Source organism: Brachionichthys hirsutus, chromosome 11 (genome assembly GCF_040956055.1).
Source record: "Brachionichthys hirsutus isolate HB-005 chromosome 11, CSIRO-AGI_Bhir_v1, whole genome shotgun sequence".
In the NCBI taxonomy this organism is placed as follows: domain Eukaryota; kingdom Metazoa; phylum Chordata; class Actinopteri; order Lophiiformes; family Brachionichthyidae; genus Brachionichthys; species Brachionichthys hirsutus.
The window spans coordinates 10,971,509-10,990,889 of NC_090907.1; the positions used below are offsets into that span (position 1 = coordinate 10,971,509).

A 19,381-nucleotide genomic window follows, 5' to 3' on the forward strand; every position below is an offset into this window, starting at 1 on the left:
TTCCCACTAATGTGGCCTCAGTCGTCCAACTGAACAGCTTTCTAAGGATTGTACAGAGCAAGAGCTCACATGTGATGCTGACATGCTTTCATGTGTAAAACATCTGCAAGTCCTTATAATAAATGATACTTCCTATATAGTGTCGGTTGCGCGCGCTGTCTTACGTTGTAACATAGCAGCCCTGTTGATGAATGATGGCGGTCAAAAGCTTTATTTGTTACCTGACTCTGTTTGTGGTTGTTTAAGTCGTAGCCTTTCAGAAGTGCTTCTTTTACTTCATTTCCTTCAGAGCCCCTCACGGACCAAACGAGACCAGGCTGTGTTCCACAATGTTCTCACTGGTTTTGTCATTAGTTCCTCTTTGGCTAGGAGCTCATTGGTCACTGTTTCCTGGGCACAGTTCATCTTTCCCTGTGGCTTTCTTGTTGAGGTAAGCCAGGTAGTACTGGGGATCGGAATGATTGTGTGTCGCATACATTGATGTAAATGGTAATATTTCTGGAAACAAACTTTATTGACTTGGAATGAGGACTCTGTATTACAAGCCGAACGCCGCTGTAGGTCAAGGATAAATAATAACGGAAGGGCAAGGACGTCCGTGGTTTATGAGACCACCAAATATTCTGCGATAACAGAAAGAAAGGCAACTTTATTTCAGCTCACGAAGGCAACAGAATGCTGAACCATGAGCTCCAAATCGTTTCCATTTGTAGGAAGAAACTTTAGATAAAAACTTTTATGAGCTGTAAGATTTCACTTGTATTTATATTTTCAAGTTATTTTGTCATTTCTTTTTTTAATATAAAAATGTGTGTGTGTGTGTGTGTGTGTGTGTGTGTGTGTGTGTGTGTGTGTGTGTGTATGTGTATGTGCATGCATGCGTGCACGTGAGAGCACTAATCAGAGCCAGCCGGGGCCAACGGTGAGATTAAAGTTAAAACACAAAAACAATCAGCTGGGATAAGTATAGTATCGCCATGGGTTACCGCCCCCACCCCTCTACAGCGAGGGTAGATCCCGATGGGCGGGAATGGACCCAGACCCACGACTCCCCTCGCTGTAGAGACTCGGCCCAATTAGCTGACGTTGGTAAAACAAGTTTTAATATTACTTCAACACGCTGACCTTGATTCATAGTCTCTGTTCCGACTACATGTGTATAAACGTCTTCCACCAGCATTTTTCTGCTGCATGTGATTTGTGAATTTCTTCAAAATAGAATAGAGACCTCTGCCACGCAACTCAGTCTCCCTTTTTGATTTACACCAAACATAATGGTCCTACATTTATTTTATCTCTATTTTTAGATTCCTTGCCATGAAAACAAACATTTAGCATTTAGATTCACGTTGATATCATTATTAGTTTAGAAGTTATCCACTAAAAGCAGCCTTTCAGAAATGGAGTGTTCTTCTGGATCTATAGATCCAGAGCTTTTGAAGAAACAACAACTACTGATTCCACAGCGTCTTGGTGAAGACCAGCAGAAACAGAACAGAACCCAAAATTACATTTACCCCGATTTCACCTGGATCAGTTTCCTCATCTGTTCTATTGAAGATAGAACAGATGAGATGGTGAGGTAGAGACACCCCCCCCCCCCCCCACTGTGTCAAATTCCATAAACATCGGCCAATAATCAACCAAGATAATGAGGAGCACATTTTGAATCTTCATTGACTGCAATACTAACAATTATTCTGGGACTGTGTGGGATTAGCACCGGATTAAATATGTCGTTTTTATTCATGTCTGGGTTGAGGTCTTGGAAAATAATTAAAATCCTTTATTATTCAATAAATAATAACTCTTTAATTTATTATCTTCCCAGAATTTAGGATTTAGCATAAAGCTCTGAAAACAATGAGGTAGTAAACTGTTTTTTTGGGGGGAGGGGGGCTAACTATGATAGCATTACATTAGCATGCAGACCTCAGAGCGATCATGCTTTTCCTGTTTTTACACATTGAAAATAATTAAAATTATCATTTAGAATTGTTGTTCAATGTAATAAAAAATTACTGTAATTCTTCTGGATACTTAAAATGACATCAGCCATATAAACCTTTTGAGTTTGTGGTGAAGGGATGATGTGTTTTCTGTTACATCTGTGCGTCTCCGGCTGCCTCTGGGCTGTGTGTCTGGAATGAAAGTGTTTGCTGCAGTCTGTGTTTGCGTCCCAGCGTAAGAGGATTAAAGCCTGTTCGCAGCCCACGGGGCTGACCGGACCCTTTCTGATCTGCCCCTCTGATTGGCTGATGAGGTATTAGCTGGCTGATATGTTGTTATATTTGTCTCTCTCATGTTGTGCGAGGACGGCCCTCTAAAATCACCAACAACATTTTCTTCCTTGTTGAACAGTCAGGAGCCCCCCCCTCCCCTCCCCCTTCGCCTCCCCGCTATAGAGCAACCACTCCTGTTATCTCCAGCTGCGCCATGTGCTGCTATTTTAACGATAACTTCTTTGACTCTGTATCTCACAGTGACTTTACTCTTTTGAAGTCTGAAGTCTTTAGCCCCAGAACCAAGCGCTGGACCCAGTAGCCCCTCAGAGTCATCACCAGTAGCACAATGACTGGAAAGATCTTGATATCTGGACTCAAAGCACTCTTAATCCAGGGTGATTGCTTGCAGCTCCTCCAATGGAGGTTGTTTTAGAGGTGTTTCCTGCAGTGAGGACGAATCTCTGAATAAAACTGTCTAGATTAACCAAACAGTCACATTTAAGCTCCTGATATTAGCTTTTAGCTTCAAATACATATCAACTTTGTCATTGAAAATGAAAAGCAGCCAAGCTGGATGGTCAGAGCCCTTTAAAAGTCCATATCAGTCAGACCTTCCATTTCTGCATTGGCGTCCCTCCAGAATGAAATTGTTCACACATCAACACACGGGACAAAACAGCCATGTAAATAACCGTATTACTTTACCTAGTGACATCATCCCGAGAGGGAAAGATCCCCAACATTAGAGCGGGGGGGTGGGGGGGGGAGTGTAGGGGGTGCGGGAGGTTAAGACTTGTTGAATAGCTTGTAGGCTGCACACAATGAGGTGGATTAGACAGCACTAGAATGGGCCTTTGGGGCTTTGCTGGGGTGTTCAGCAGCTTACAGCGCCTACAATAACAATGCAACAGTGCACATCCAGCTGAGGCTGGCCGAGGCTGGCGAAAAGGCAAGCTGGGAGGGCACGGCACTGCTGGCACTTCCAGTCAGAAGCAAAGCGCCTGTGACGTGAGGAGTTAATAGAGGAGTCATGTTTGATTGACAGCCGGGGCAACGTTAAGAGGAGCGTCCCCCCCAGTGTCCTCCTGAAGGAGCTCTGGGTGTCACGCTGACTGAGAGGAGAGGTGAGGCGCCGCCTCTGCTTGCCTCAAGTTGTGGATGAAAAACTGACATGATTACAGATGACCCCTATTCTTACGGATAAAACCCAGCACTGTGGGCTGTGTCGTGATGCTGTGACGTATACAGTATATATATATATATATATATCTTGAATAGCTTAGTACATAAGAGAAAAGTACAGAGATATCTCCTGACACCGGACATGACAGTCTGTAGTCACAGAACAACCTCTGTGTCGTAGTTTCACACATGCACACTGTAATCTCTAAATAAATTCAGCAGCTATATATTAATTATGATTTGAAAATCATTTAATAGAAGAAGAATAACTTAGATGTCATTTCGTCTTTACTTAGCAGGCAGCTATGTTGGATCTCTTCATTTGTTCCATGGCCTCAATAATAGACGCATAGATAGAATAATAGCACAGAAGTGAAACGGCAGTGGGCCGAGGACGGCTCTCAGATGTCCCACCTGAAACCCAGGACAATAAAACGTACTAAAAATTATTTCGTTACAAAAGCGTTCGCTTTTTCTGTTCAGGTTTTTTATGTCCAGGCTTACATAACCTGTAACCTTATTTAAATCACTGTAATTTGTAATTAAATAATTGCTATATTTCTTATTTAATTTGAATGTTAATGAAGTATAAAAGCAGGCCCCTGCAGCAGCAGTCTTCCCATCTGCTGGGATTACCACAGCATTTCTTTCCGTGTGGTGTTAGAGAATGGAAGAGGAGCCGGGGGGGGGCTGGGATGACACCGCAGAGTGGCGCATCGCCTGTTAGATGGGAAAGCAACAGTGTGGTTTGTATTAGGTTTCCTGGGCTAAAGTAAGAAGCTGACACTTCCTGCATGCCCTCCGCCCCGTGACAAAGACTTGGATCCATACTCGCTCCCCAACATCTGCCAGACGTATTAAACACACTGTGGCTTTATGTCAGTGCAACAAAACAACAATTCTTACACTAATTAGAGCTCCTGTTCATGTCAAGGTCACTGGTGAGTTCTGCAGTCGGTGCTGACAGACGGCAGAAGGAAGTCTTACCATGGTGCCTCTGCAAGTCCAGCCCTGCAAACGGTTTCAAACTGAGACACGAAAGAAAATGCAAGTCAGACCTAATCAGAGCATCTCAGCTCTAAGTATGTCCAGGCTGGATTCTCACCGGCGTGTTTGTTGGTTTGGCATCAGCTATGGGGTTCTATTTTATCCTGCCTGTACGCTTTTAGCGTTTCTTCCCAGATTCATCGGAAAGTAACACGACCTTTGTGTCAGTTTTAGTGCTGTTTCCCCTCAAATACTTGAAGGCTGATACAGAAATGAAAATGAAATGAGCAGCGAGAACATGACCTGAAGAACAGATGCCTTCTCCGAGGCCGGACGCGCTCCCCGGAGCTGCTCCTTGATCCCACAGCATTCCAGAGGCCACCTCTCTGCAAAACTCATCCTCTTGATGTATTTTAAGCTGCCGCTCACTGAGGCAGCCGCTATGTCATCACGTCTCCCCAGTCGACAGACCCCGCGAATAAAGCACCTACTTTGCACAACAGCAGTCAGGTCCAGATACAGATGATAAGCCATCGATGGGAGACTCAGATCTGTGTTACCATGGTAACGCAGGTTGGTCCTGCCACCTACATGGAGCTGAGCTGCTGCAGGTTCTCATGTGCAGTGGAATAATGGGAGCTTCTGAATGATAGAAAATCATAGTTGACTTAAACGTGACTCTGGAATGCTGAGAGGTTTACAAGCTCAAGGGATTATATGGAGTGATGGCAGATCAAAGTTATTGAATTGTTATTGATACAGGGTTTTACGATTGGTCGGGTTTTATTGATGGAGGAGTTGGTTTTCATTATTATTAAGAATTGATTGGCCAGAAAGCAATGCTTTTATACTTGTGGGTCTGTTCTCAGGTCGGGTCTGTGCGTGAGTTAGAAGTGAACCAGTGTTGTAGCAACGCAAAGCCATAGTTAACCATCAAGTCACCTCGAAAGCTACAAGTCCAGCGTAACAGTGGAGACACAAGTCATCAAGCTTGTCACACGCTAAGCTGGAATGATGATCCCTTAAATGCACCATGAATTAAACTTCAGGTCAGACTCCCTAAGCGGAGCTGACGTACAAACCTTTCAGAACTCAACAGGTCAACTGGGCACACCGTAAAACAGCTGATGGATTGGTCCAACTCCTGTGGAGAGGCAGGTTCAAAGAAGAGGAGAAGAAAGTAAAGGATGCACCCATTTGAGGAAAAACGGCCATCTGTCAGCAGTAAATGCAGATTTCTTCTCATGTATGTGCATTATCGAATCCTGCTCTCAATTTGTTGATGACAGCTGCTCTGCCACGGATGCTCACTGCCGCACATTTGCAGGACGTGGAACTATTGTGGAAGCAGCCAGGAAGGAGCTTAATCAATGCTAGAGGCCTGATGGACGTCACAGGACACTACATGCATCACAGTCTTAATACGCCGCATGCCATGCTGTCCAGAGAGCGACAGAGATAGTTTACAGCATGTAATAACAGTAACCGGTTCCTCGTGGAGAGACGCTCACCAGAGCGGCTTGGTTAGTCCACAGTGGACGATGTCGGTCGAGGAGCAGCAGGTCTGGACAGAGGAAGACTGATGTCCTCTGAGGGTGTGGCTTAATCCCACTGATGTGGACTTCCATTGTTTATAGGAGTAGTGAGCTCTTTGTGTTCTGATGGAAAATCTTGTTAGAGCAACTCCTGGGCCTCGCTAGAAACTCAAAATCTCTGTTTCATCTTCAGTTGCGTAGATGCAGAACCACTGTGTTGTGATGCTGCCGTCACCCTGGGCAGTGTCTCATAGTCTCACAGGATACTATGATACACTGTAGTCATGATAGTATCACATCAGAATACTATGATACACTGTAGTCATGATAGTATCACATCAGGATACTATGATACACTGTAATCATGATAGTATCACATCAGAATACTATGATACACTGTAGTCATGATAGTATCACATCAGGATACTATGATACACTGTAGTCATGATAGTATCACATCAGGATACTATGATACACTGTAGTCATGGTAGTATCACATCAGAATACTATGATACACTGTAGTCATGATAGTATCACATCAGAATACTATGATACACTGTAGTCATGATAGTATCACATCAGAATACTATGATACACTTGTAGTCATGATAGTATCACATCAGGATACTATGATACACTGTAGTCATGATAGTATCACATCAGGATACTATGATACACTGTAGTCATGATAGTATCACATCAGGATACTATGATACACTGTAGTCATGATAGTATCACATCAGAATACTATGATACACTGTAGTCATGATAGTATCACATCAGAATACTATGATACACTTGTAGTTATGATAGTATCATATCAGGATACTATGATACACTGTAGTCATGATAGTATCACATCAGAATACTATGATACACTGTAGTCATGATAGTATCACATCAGGATACTATGATACACTGTAGTCATGATAGTATCACATCAGAATACTATGATACACTGTAGTCATGATAGTATCACATCAGAATACTATGATACACTTGTAGTTATGATAGTATCATATCAGGATACTATGATACACTGTAGTCATGATAGTATCACATCAGAATACTATGATACACTGTAGTCATGATAGTATCACATCAGGATACTATGATACGCTACAGTCATGATAGTGTCATGACTGTAGCGTATCATCATAGCAACTTGGATATCCCTATCGCTAGCATTAGCATTTGTAGTTTTATAAAGCACCTCCTTAGTTAGTGCTTTGCTGAGCCGCTTATATGTTAAAAATCACTGGATGTAGTAAATATATTATGCTTCTGTCTGCTCCTGTTCTCTCTGTCTCTCTATCAATCTCTCTCCCTCTCTTTGTTTTTGACTCTCCTGCCTGTCCTTGTCTCTGTCTCTGCCACTCTGTTATTCTCTCTCTCTCTCTCTTTGTCAACCCACCCAGTCAAGACAGATGACCACCCACTATGAGTCTTAGGTTCTGTCCCAGCTTTCTGCCTGTTAAAGGGAAGTGTTTCCATCTCCAAAGTGCTTGTTCTTGTGGGTCAAATTGGGTTCTGTCTTTCCCTGCAGGTCTGTCCCTACTAATCCTGTAAAGTGCCTTGAAATAACTTTCCGTTATGATCTGTTGCTATAGAAATAAAAACCCTAAAAAAAAATATCAGGATACAATAATACGCTACGGTCATCATAGTATATCATGATTGTAGTGTAGCATGATAGAATTGTTTCTGAAGTTGAGGCTAAAGCGCATCCTTTATCTGCTGTCACTGAGCGCTAAAATATTCATGCTACAATCTGCTGATCACACCGTTCATGTATCCGTAAGTGTCAATAAAGTTTTGTGCGTGTGTGTCCCTATCTCCCCCCCTGCAGAGCTGCAGAGGGAGGGCAGCATCGAGACCCTCAGCAACAGCTCTGGCTCCACCAGCGGCAGCATCCCCCGCAACTTTGAGGGCTACCGCTCCCCTCTGCCGACCAATGAGGGCCAGCCGCTCAGCCTCTTCCCGTCCCACTTCCCTTAGAGTCCCACCTCTCCTCCAGGAACAGCCAACAGCGCCCGGTCCACCTGCGCCACCTGACCCCCCCCCCCCCCCCGCCCAGAAATCCGTCCTCGCTGCGTCCTGCTGACACAGCGTGTTGATTTGCTCTCTGTCCAGTGTGTTAGTCTCACAGCAGCTCTCAGATCAGCGTGATGAGTCCACTCTCATCCGTGTGTTAGTCTCACAGCAGCTCTCAGATCAGCGTGATGAGTCCACTCTCATCCGTGTGTTAGTGTCACAGCAGCTCTCAGATCAGCGTGATGAGTCCACTCTCATCCGTGTGTTAGTCTCACAGCAGCTCTCAGATCAGCGTGATGAGTGCACACTCATCCGTGTGTTGGTCTCACAGCAGCTCTCAGATCAGCGTGATGAGTCCACACTCATCCGTGTGTTAGTCTCACAGCAGCTCTCAGATCAGCGTGATGAGTCCACTCTCATCCGTGTGTTAGTCTCACAGCAGCTCTCAGATCAGCGTGATGAGTCCACTCTCATCCGTGTGTTAGTCTCACAGCAGCTCTCAGATCAGCGTGATGAGTCCACACTCACCCGTGTGTTGGTCTCACAGCTGCTCTCAGATCAGCGTGATGAGTCCACTCTCATCCGTGTGTTGGTCTCACAGCAGCTCTCAGATCAGCGTGATGAGTCCACACTCATCCGTGTGTTACTTCGAGGGTGGGATGGTCACTATGTGGACTTTTCAGTAGCTTCGTTTCTTCATTTAAATGCCGGCCTTGCTCACATATACTGCATTTCAATAAGTCAGTGCTCACACATATATGACATTGTTTTAGACTGACTAGAATGAGTTTCTTTTGAGGATGACATGACTGCTGAGCAGTGAACGACACCTGGATCAGTTCAGCCGTGCAGGAAGGAATGTCCAGTAGGTGACGAGTGCATCAGCCCAACCCTGGTTATTCCCTCATGTTTGTGTTGAATCAGAAGGAATTCCACGACAGAGACGAGTCCTCTTCGCCTCCTCTCCTCTTCGCCTCCTCTCCTCCTCTCCTCTCCTCCTCGCCTCCACCCGCCATTGTTTCTGTTGTCTGAATGAGCCAGAAGAGAAGCTGGAAAAATGGCCGTCCAGCCAGCTCCGTGTAGCAGCTCCTGCTTGTGTGTGTGTGTGTGTGTGCGTGTGTGTGTCACTGCTCTCGTGGCCTCTAGCTAAAATGTTTTGATTACATTTGCTCCTCTCGTGTCTTTGATTCTTCCTGTAATTACATTTGGCAACAGATGCAGTAATGAGATGACACGATTACTATGTTGTTGAAGTAATTTAGGTATTTATAGTGTAATTGAGATTTTTGTTGCGACGTAATTCGATGTACAGTATTCCCTCCCCATCTTTTCCAGAGTGCATTTTAATTGAGCCGTGTGTCATGTGTGTCGCCGTCATGCTGTAATTTGTACCTCACTTTAGACCAAAATCTTTTTTCCACCTCGTTCCAGATTGGAAAAAGGTTTTTTTCCTTTAGTAGCATAAACCTGTTATAATAATGTGAAATTCCTTCATTAAACACTTTTGTCCTAAAGTGGACTCACACTCTGTCTCTGCCTGGAGTCCGGGTGTTGCCTGTATTTTGGGGGGGGTCTGCGGTCGTGAGGGACAGAATCTGTGTAGGACGTTGTTTGTTGTTGACAAAAACGTTTTATTTATAAAATGCAAGAAAGGAACACAGAAGTGCACAGAAATGAAACGTTGAGTCTTTCTCTGATTCCTCATTGTGCTGTTCGGTTGTCGTGGTGATCGTGTCTCAGTAATGTAACGCACACACACACACACACACACAGTAACTCGTACCATATTTTTTAACGGGCAATAAAGTATTGTTAATGAGACTTTTTACGGCTCTTTGTTCTCCAACACTGGGAAAAAAGGGAGGCCATGTTTGTTTTCCTTCAGGTCCGAACACTTTTATTAAATGTTTTTAAATAATATAAAATATAATGCTTGACTGGAACCACTTTGAACTCATTTAAATTGAATTACCTTCACGGTTGTTGCTCTTATTTCTTCCTGTGTTGTGTTCACAAGTTATGAGTCACAAATTCAAGAGGAAGCAGCGTCACATATCCAAATAGCCTGAAAACAGGACAATAATAATTAAAATAATTATTACAACTACAATGCCCAAAACATTTTAAATGAGAAACAGTAAGCCTCTGTTTGGAGCAATAAAGTAGTGAAATCTTAACGGTGTGAGAGTCTGAAGACAATCAGCTGCTGTCAGTGTGGGGAAAAATGACCCTAAAATATGAAACTTCATTCTTCCAGCAGCTTCCAGTCAGCCAGCTGTTTAGTTAGTAGCTCAGCGTCGGGTTTCTTTATCACCTTCCACCGTCCTCACTTCAGAATGCAGGGACTTGACTCAAGCAGATTTCTCCAGACCTCCTCTTGGCTTCCATTTCTCCCACAGCAACCAGCAGCAAGATCTGAATCTGATTCTGGACCTGAGGGATTACAGTCATTTGTTGTTTTACCAGCGCATGTAATTGTGCTTCTTGCTAATCTTATTCAAACTGTGAAATCTCAGAGGCTCTAATTCTGAGGAGACAGAATGTTTAACCAAACAGCAGGAGCATCATTGTTAAGAGCTGCGATGGCGCTGAGCAGCACAAACTGGGTCTGTTGAAGAAAAGTTCCAAAGTAACATGTGATGTCATGGAAACACTGTGACTCTATTTGTGATGGTGGATTACTCAGAATGGCATACTCAGACGCATATTTGTAACATCTATATAACATTTTAATGTATATCTGCACTACTTAGAAATCTGCTTGTGAATAATAGGACTAAAAATATATTGACATTTAATATATACGCAGAGTTCTAAAATTATTTATCTTTCCATGACAGCTGTGGAAAAATAAAAATAAAGTAATATTACTGACTCTTTCCATATTTAGTTTGAAAATTAAAAATATATACGAGTTAAAATAGTAAGAAATTTTGGGATATTTCTTTAAACTCTAAAATTTGAAATGTTGCTTGCAAAAAAAATTCTAAATCAGGATAAACTCGACAGACAAGCAGTTAAAAAAAACGGAGAGCCACCAGGGTGCGTGACGTGATGACGTGGCGCACCTGACGTGTTTCATGTACGCTAACAAGGTAGTAGCAGTAGTAGTAGTAGTAGTATTAATACACATCTGAAATGTTCCCAGATTTTTGCAGGAGGGTTTTAAACGCAGCTGCTGCTATCTTGTGAAACGTGCTGATAAACTGCAGTAAACACACGCATGCACGCACGCACACACACACACAAACATTATGAAATTTAATTAAACATCAAATATTTCACATTATGAACGTGCAGGAAAGTTTAATTTTGTACTGCAGTATTTTTTCGGACTCCCAGCATACATCTGGTTAAATGTTTCTGGAATGCCCCCCAGTGGGCACCTCCAGGACCCCCCCCCCCCCCGGGTTGTTACCACTGTGAGAGGTGTGTACAACGACGCAGGAGATGCGTTCACGGACCTGTGCTCCGTGTGCGTGTATGTTTGGGATGGCGCTCCACAGTGACGTCAGACGAAACGCTCACCTGGACTCTGAATAAATCAAGCCGAACGTTTCAGAAATGGAATTTACATTTACCTTCATTTTAATTGTTTCATTCTGCAAATTAATCTGACTGTTTTCAGGATGTACACGTCCCCACTCGTCTTTCTCGGGGCTGCAGCATGGATCCCCGTGGAAGTGCGTGGGACCCTGCTGGGTTCCGGGGAACTCTTCTTTTAGTACAGCGACCAGATAAATAAAATGTAACGGTCGATCTTTTATACGGACTTTAATGGCCTCATTCATAAATAGAAGCATTTTAAAATGTATTCTCACCTCTTTCTGTCGTTTTTAAATTACGTGCAGCGTGAATCCGAACCACGCGCGTGTTTCCACGGGGATCAGCATCGACTGAAGTCTTTCTGTGGCCCTGAACGTGTCGTGTCGTCGGGTCATGACGTCACTGCAGCAGCCTCTCCTCCGGCCTGCAGGTCGCCTCGGCTCGTCTGCAGCTGCTCATTTAATTTCTCCGCGCTGTCAACACATCTGTAAAAAACACAAAAGAGTATTTCGTTGGTTTGAGATAAACTGCGTTCCAACCAACATGAAATGGAATAAAATATAATCTGCTGTGATTATTACTATTATTTTTTTAAACGGTGGTTAAATGTTTCCTGGATGAGAGGGGAGAGCCGCCCCTGAACGCAACAGGAGCGTAATGCGCGCAGTCATTTTATTGGAAGATTAAATGTGTTTAATGTGTTTAAATGTGTTTAACATGATTAAATGTGTTTAATGTGTTTAAATGTGTTTAACATGTTTAAATGTGTTTAATGTGTTTAAATGTGTTTAATGTGTTTAAATGTGTTTAACATGTTTAAATGTGTTTAACATGTTTAAATGTGTTTAACATGATTAAATGTGTTTAAATGTGTTTAACATGTTTAAATGTGTTTAACGTGATTAAATGTGTTTAAATGTGTTTAACATCTCTACACAAAATACAGAGCAGAGCTGTAAAAATGTTCGATCGAGCACGACGTTAGGAATAGCACGCGTTACTATAACAGAACTTTAAATTCTGCAGAGTGTTTTTGTTTTGTCTTAATTAAGAATATATTTATTAACGTGTTTTGTTTTGTTTTTGTTTTTGTTGTTCTTCAGTTTACGGTCATCTGTGTCGCGTGTTTTGGAAGCCCGCGTCACGTCCACTGGTTTGTCACATAATCACTTAATACCAGAAAATGAAGACCTGAAAGCCCGCGCAATATTGTGCATGACGTCACGTGTTCGTTCACCTGTCACCACGCAGACTTTCTTCTTCGTGGAGTTGGGTTCCAGGGCCGCGCAAAGGTCCCGCGGTTTGCTTTACAGTGAAAGCATTAAATGATCAAACTGTGTGATCAGCCCTGCGTGTCTCTGGCGTGCACGCGTGATCTGTCCCTCTGCTCTGACTCCGCTGCAGTCACGATGGCGCCCCCGCTTGGTTGTCCACCTGCGCGTCAGCCTCGGCGCAACACGAGGAGCAGGTCGAGCACGACGGAGAGCAGGAGGGTGAAACAGTGAAACAGTTCGTCATGAGGTCACATCTCTGCTGTCTGTGTTTTATAGGAGAGCTACGTTTTAATGGAGCAGCAAAAAGTAGTGTGTGTGCGTGAGCGTGCGCGCCAGGGATGATTTGAGGAAGCATTCTGCTCTTCCTTCAAGTGATAACTGCATGTTTCACTTAGCAGAATGAACTGGCGAGAAAGCGGAGATGAAAGAAAGGAGGAGGAGCAGGAGGAGCGGGAGGAGGAGGAGGAGGAGGAGGGGCAGAGGGCCGCTGGTCGCTGGTCGCTGCAGCGCTTCCATGTGACAAGGGGAAATATGAGGGACTCTGACAGGTCTTAAACGGTCTGGCGCCAAGGCCTCAGTCTCGCCGCTAAATATAGCCGAAGAGATGATGCAGGAGGAGATGAAGAGATAAAAGGGAGAAAGTAACAACGTCGAGGGGAGGAGGAGAACAACAAGACTCCATGAGAGACGAATGTGGCGCAAAACGGCCGCCTCGTGTTGGAATTAGAGCCTCTTTGCCCCAGATCGCTGACACGTTCACGCACATTTCACATCTGCAGCTGTTTTGTGTTGTTTTGTGTTGTTTTGCATTGTTTTGCATTGTTTTGTGTTGTGTTGTGTTGTTTTGTGTTGTTTTGCATTGTTTTGTGTTGTGTTGTGTTGTGTTGTGTTGTTTTGTGTTGTTTTGCATTGTTTTGCATTGTTTTGTGTTGTGTTGTGTTGTTTTGTGTTGTTTTGCATTGTTTTGTGTTGTGTTGTGTTGTTTTGTGTTGTGCTGTATTGAGAGGGCGGATCAAGGACACGGAGACAGCAGGAAAACTCACTGTGGAGTTGTTGGCTCATTTTTGCGCATTTCGACCTCCTCGCCCTCTGACGCGCATCGCGTCGTTACTGTCTGCGTTCATTAATCCCCAGATCAGAGAATAGTCTGTGTTAATCTGTCATCAGCGGCCCTACCAGCAGCTCGGAGCGAGTCCTCCCGCCGCTTGATGACTTTTACATCGCGCGTAATGGATATTTTTGTGCCGCTGACGGCACAGAACAAACAACTGTGGACTCATTTGCACAAGGCTTGTTGATACAATTATCCGTCTGCGTGTTCCGGAAGAACTCCGTTATCCACTTGCATATGTTGTTCATTTTTTTCTTCCACTTAAGATCCTCGAATGCTTAAGATCCCCCCCCCCCCCCCCCCCCCGGCAGCCTGACAAACCGCCGCCGCTACATTTCTGTCATTTCATAAATCTGAAGCTGCGGCGTTCCAAACGAGTCAGCTGTCTGGCCAAATTAGAGCAGCCACGAGTCGCACCGTGACCCCGGAGGACGCCGTGATGCGCGCGCAGCGCGGCCTCGCTGCGTCGTACGTGAATTTGGTGACATTTATTCTCAATACTGATTCTGTCGGAGCCTCGTGAAAGAGTTAAAGCTCGGCGGACTCGTGCCCGTCATGCGCGCTTCTCGCTTGGTGGGACGCGTTCGGCTCCGTGCAGGTATCGTGCGCGCTGAAGCCGCTCCTGTCTGGCCTGCAGCGCAGCTGAGCAACAAGTGAGTCACGGAGTCCGAGCTGGACGCGACGCTCTGATGCTGCTGCTCGACCTGACGGATGCGCGTTCTCGGTGCGCGTCATGATGTAATCAGTTTATTAAACCAATCGGTCTAATCGGATTGTTTTCAAGTGGCGTAAATTATGAGAATAATTTGGTGAATGTAATGCATTAATGGTATTATTCACTTTGATAGGCTGATATCGGGTTGTGGAAGTCACGCCGACGCGGCTGCGTTCCAGGCGCTAATAAGAAAGACGCAGCTGCATCCGCTGCGGTCCAATTCAGACGGACTATCGGCTTTTTGTTTCAGCCGTTGTCTGCGTGACGCGTGTGGCCCAAAAAGGGGAGATGAAAAAAAGTCAGGGTCGGCGCGTAAAAAGTGGAGCTCCGGGTTGAATCTGAAGTTTGTTTGAATTGCGGCGCGTCGGCCGACCGAGCTGCTGCGGCGCCGGAGTCCCCCCCCCCCCCCCCCCCGTGACTCCCGGAGCCCCGAGCTGTCCCGGGTCTATAGAGGCTCGGTCGTCCTGCCCCAGATCGCGCTACTAAATCATCCCATCGCGGCTACCGTTTGATGTGGAAACACGAGCAACACCCTAAAAAAAAAACACCACAGCGGAAAACAGCAGCAATTAAACTCCTGCGTCGTTTAAAAAGCATTAAAACTCAAATCCACGTCCCGGAGAGACTTCATCAGAGCGTCCACTCACCGCGAGGACGTTCCGTCTCCGTTCATCTTGTCCTCGTCTGGGTTTGTCTTTTCCAGCCGCCTTCCCGTCGGCTCGATCAGGAAAGCCCCCCACGCGTAAGCGGCTCTCGCCCGGGACAAGCCTTTGCGTGTGAGCCCGAGGTCAGCGCGCACGCAGCTCCACACAGGGCTGGGCTGCTGTGAGGCAAATCCAGCCTAAGCGCCGAAACAAGGATAATCAGGGAATAATTAGAAGCCTGCTATTTTATAGCGGCACAAATCTCCCCGGAATGCAGCGCGTGAGCCGCGGCGTGGATTTACTGGTGTGAGACCGTGATCAACGTGGAGAACTGGAGCTGCCCCCCCCCCCCCCCTCTCTTTGACACCGTGGGTCTGTGGACAGGTTGCGCTCTGCGGAGGCGACATTGTTAAAACGCAAGCCGAGAGAGGTGATGCTTCCACCGGCCAAGAGCTGAGGGCTGGCCCGGTGTTTGGCTTGGAAATGGGGGTGGGGTCTCCCGATCCTTCCTGTCATTGGTTAATATTTTATTCTGTTGACATGTTTTCTTACTGCTAATGCTTCCGACACCTTCTTGCCCCCCTCCCTCCTCTTCCTGAGCTGTCGGAACCACGCCTATAGGGGCCCACAATTGGTCCAGAAAGCGTAAAATCAGCAATCAGAGGGGCTTGGCTCGTTAGTGTTGGGGATGGAGGCAGGAAGGACACGTGAGATAGTCACAGATCTGCAGTGAGCGGGGCAACATCTCTCCAGCCTCAGTGGGATGCCTGACGCACACACGGCGCATTTCAGTGAGCGCTCCACGGTGCGCCGCTTCCACTGAAGGACACGACGGAGGCGCCACGGGACGGGCGCTGCGGCGGCAACTCGGGGCTGTTCTCTTCACCCTGATTACGCGCTGCGACTTTTATCCGAGACGCGGAACTCTGTCGCGCTTCACACAAACGAACTGCTCGCAAAGCGCGGACCGTCACCGACGCTCGTTCTGCGGGGAAGTACCACTCAGATATCCGTTATTTCACTTCGCTTTTTTGTGGATGCACCGATGAGAGATCCAGTTTTTACAGGGACTGCAATGGCTTATCACCCTTTCCACGCACACCGGCCGACCGACTTCCCCATGTCCGCCTTTCTCGCGGCCGCGCAGCCGTCCTTCTTCCCGGCGCTCAGCCTGCCTCCCGGTGCGCTCACCAAGCCCCTCCAGGAGCACGGCCTGGCCGGGGCGGCGGAGGCTGGGCTCCACCCGGCCCTGAGCCACCATCAGGCGGCGCATCTCCGCAGCATGAAGAGCCTGGAGCCCGAGGAGGAGGTCGACGACGACCCCAAAGTCACGCTGGAAGCCAAAGATCTTTGGGACCAGTTTCATAAACTCGGGACAGAGATGGTTATTACCAAGTCCGGCCGGTAAGAATGACCGAGACGCGATTCCGATGTTTAAACGGCGGCTTGTCGGTGCAGCGGAGCCCGAGCGGAGACGCGCCGAGAGCCGCTAAAGGCGTTTATTCATCCGGCCTTTCCCCGTCGATTATTATTATTAGCCCTTCTTCACGAATCAATAAACGCAGATCACCTTTAATTTTGAACACACATTAGAACCAAGTATAGTCTTTTTGAAATGTCCCACGCATTTAGCGCTTTGCGCGGATTTAAAACGGGCTCCGTGGAGCATAGTTTTGTAGCAAATTCCTGGCACCTGAATTAATTTTTTAAATGCTTCAGATCTATCCTCAAAATTATTTTGTACATATTTGGAATATTTTTAGAAAAATGTGGCCTATAAACTAGAATCGCGTTTTGACCTCCCAACCCGTGGAGCTTGTGGATTCACTATAAACTGTCAGTTCAAAAAGCAGGGCCGTGAAGCGTTCATAATGTACTCAGCTCTGGAGAGTAGTGCGCGGGCAACACGCACACAAGACACGCACGCACCGCCTGAAATTGCGTTTCCTCCTCGCCTTCAAAGCGTCTTTGTTTTCCGATGCGTTCAAATCTTGTCGGATAATCTGGAGTTGGATCACGGCGCGTTGATTCCGTGTGTGTTTTTTCCTCTTCAGGAGAATGTTCCCTCCGTTCAAGGTGCGAATCAACGGACTGGATAAAAAGGCCAAATACATCCTGCTGATGGACATCGTGGCGGCGGACGACTGCCGCTACAAGTTCCACAACTCCCGCTGGATGGTGGCGGGCAAGGCCGACCCGGAGATGCCCAAGAGGATGTACATTCACCCGGACAGCCCGGCCACCGGCGAGCAGTGGATGGCCAAGCCTGTTGCGTTCCACAAACTCAAGCTGACCAACAACATCTCCGACAAACACGGATTTGTGAGTACAGACAGGGTTTATTTCTCTCTCTCTCTCTCTCTCGCGTAAGCAGAGACATTTTTCATGCTGCAGCTGCACGCTGCGTGTGTTTACTGCTGGAACGGGGCTTTTAAATTATTTATATCAGGACATTTTTATGTGGAAAATACACAAAAAGAAAACTGCAAAATAATAATAAGAAACAGAGGAAGAAAAAAAATAGAAAATAAGTTAAAAAGAGAACAAAACGTTAAAGTATAAAGTGAGTAATTATACATTAAAGCGAGGGGAACGTTTACATATGTATATGTATCATTTCAGAGAAGAGAACAGGCGCGTAAAGCTGCGTAAATCTACGTTGTCTTTACATCTGTTGACACTTTGACACAGAGCTCATGTTTTCTATCAGCTCCTATCAGCGCGCGTTTCTCCCCCAGCCAGACCCGGCTCTCTGCGGCGGGTCGAGGCCTTCCACGCCGGGAGAGCCTTTATTTCCAGAGGAGCTTTTATTGGCCTGAACAGAAACTAATTTATGTCTGAATGGCGTGTTTGCACGGCGGGAGGATTAAGATCATCATATCGGGTCAGACCGAAATTAGTTTGAGAGGCCGATAGCACACTGTAAATACTACATATACAATAATACTAATACTGCATACTATAGTATATAATACTACATTCTGCAATAATACTCATATTAAATGCTACATTTCATTACAGCGATAGAATGTATGGTATGTTGCTCGCAATATATATATATATATATATTCTAATTTATATATATATATATATATATATATTAAATATAGAATTATGTTTTATACAAAACACAGACTAAACTTATAACTTAGGTTTGGATGCGGATATATCGGCTACAGTATTTACAGACTTTGTTTCACGCAGGTTGCAGCTCTACTTTTTTATGCGTCATGTTCAAGTTTTAAAGTTAATATTTAAAAAAAAAAAATCCTGTACTTTTTGGCGTTAGCAGCGTTTGTTTGCCTTCCTGGTTTCTTTCTGGGAATAATAAAATATCGCGGAGAGGCGGGGCCTCGGGCTTTAGAGTCCGTTGCGTGATTCACGGAGGCGCTATTTAGTCAGAATTCTATTTTTATTTTTTTTTATTTTTTTGTCGATAGAAAACGGATCCAGTCGCGGTTCTGTTGCGGTTCTGAACCTTCCTGTGTGGGCCCGGCCAGGCTTCTGCTTTGCCCCCCCGCACTAATTACAGACGGGTCTGCGCACACACTAATTATAACAACGTCCATAACAATGTGCTGGGTGATCTAAAGCTGCAGCACATATTCACTCCAAAGCCGTGTTGTTTGTGTGCGTTGGTCCAGACAATCCTGAACTCCATGCACAAGTACCAGCCCAGGTTCCACATAGTCCGGGCCAACGACATCCTGAAGCTCCCCTACAGCACCTTCCGGACCTACGTGTTCCCGGAGACAGAGTTCGTGGCCGTGACAGCCTACCAGAACGACAAGGTGAGTCCCGGCTGACCCTGGACCAGCTGCTCGAACATGGCTGCAACGCTTTGCATAATAAATGTCCAACATGCGGCCCCTCCCCCTCCCCGCACCAACATCTCCCGGAGACTTAATCTGATTTTGTAGGTCGCCTAATTTCCCTGCAGAGGATCGACTCCCATGTCCCTGATTATTATTATTTTGTTGCTGTTTTTGCTGGGATGTGAGCGCAGCAGATATTCATGGTGCTACAAATGACCTTAAATCAGGCACGAGATGCGGAGCGTGCGCGTTGTGACGCAAATACGGCGGGCAATGCCTTTATTTATTTTATCTGATCAATAAACGGAACCGG

The 19,381-nt window shown here is 45.7% G+C and overlaps 2 protein-coding genes and 1 long non-coding RNA gene across 3 annotated transcripts in view; 2 read left to right on the forward strand and 1 right to left on the reverse strand.

Annotated features, from left to right (window-relative positions):
• The window catches only part of bcas3 (BCAS3 microtubule associated cell migration factor), a 238,466-nt gene extending 230,539 nt beyond the window's left edge, over positions 1-7,927 (forward strand). The window contains exon 25 of the mRNA XM_068745321.1: positions 7,779-7,927. Within this exon, the coding sequence (XP_068601422.1) occupies positions 7,779-7,927 (149 nt within the window). The remainder of the gene's footprint in view (positions 1-7,778) is intronic.
• A 2,008-nt stretch (positions 7,928-9,935) lies between these two features.
• Positions 9,936-11,894, reverse strand: LOC137901860 (uncharacterized). Its single transcript, XR_011105717.1, has 3 exons — positions 11,785-11,894; positions 10,278-10,396; positions 9,936-10,028 (listed from the first exon to the last, which is right to left on the reverse strand). It is a non-coding gene; the product is annotated as an uncharacterized lncRNA (long non-coding RNA).
• A 4,404-nt stretch (positions 11,895-16,298) lies between these two features.
• The window catches only part of tbx2b (T-box transcription factor 2b), a 3,812-nt gene continuing 729 nt past the window's right edge, over positions 16,299-19,381 (forward strand). The window contains 4 exon segments of the mRNA XM_068745788.1: positions 16,299-16,657; positions 17,308-17,575; positions 18,898-19,047; positions 19,050-19,091. Of these exon segments, the coding sequence (XP_068601889.1) occupies positions 16,299-16,657; positions 17,308-17,575; positions 18,898-19,047; positions 19,050-19,091 (819 nt within the window).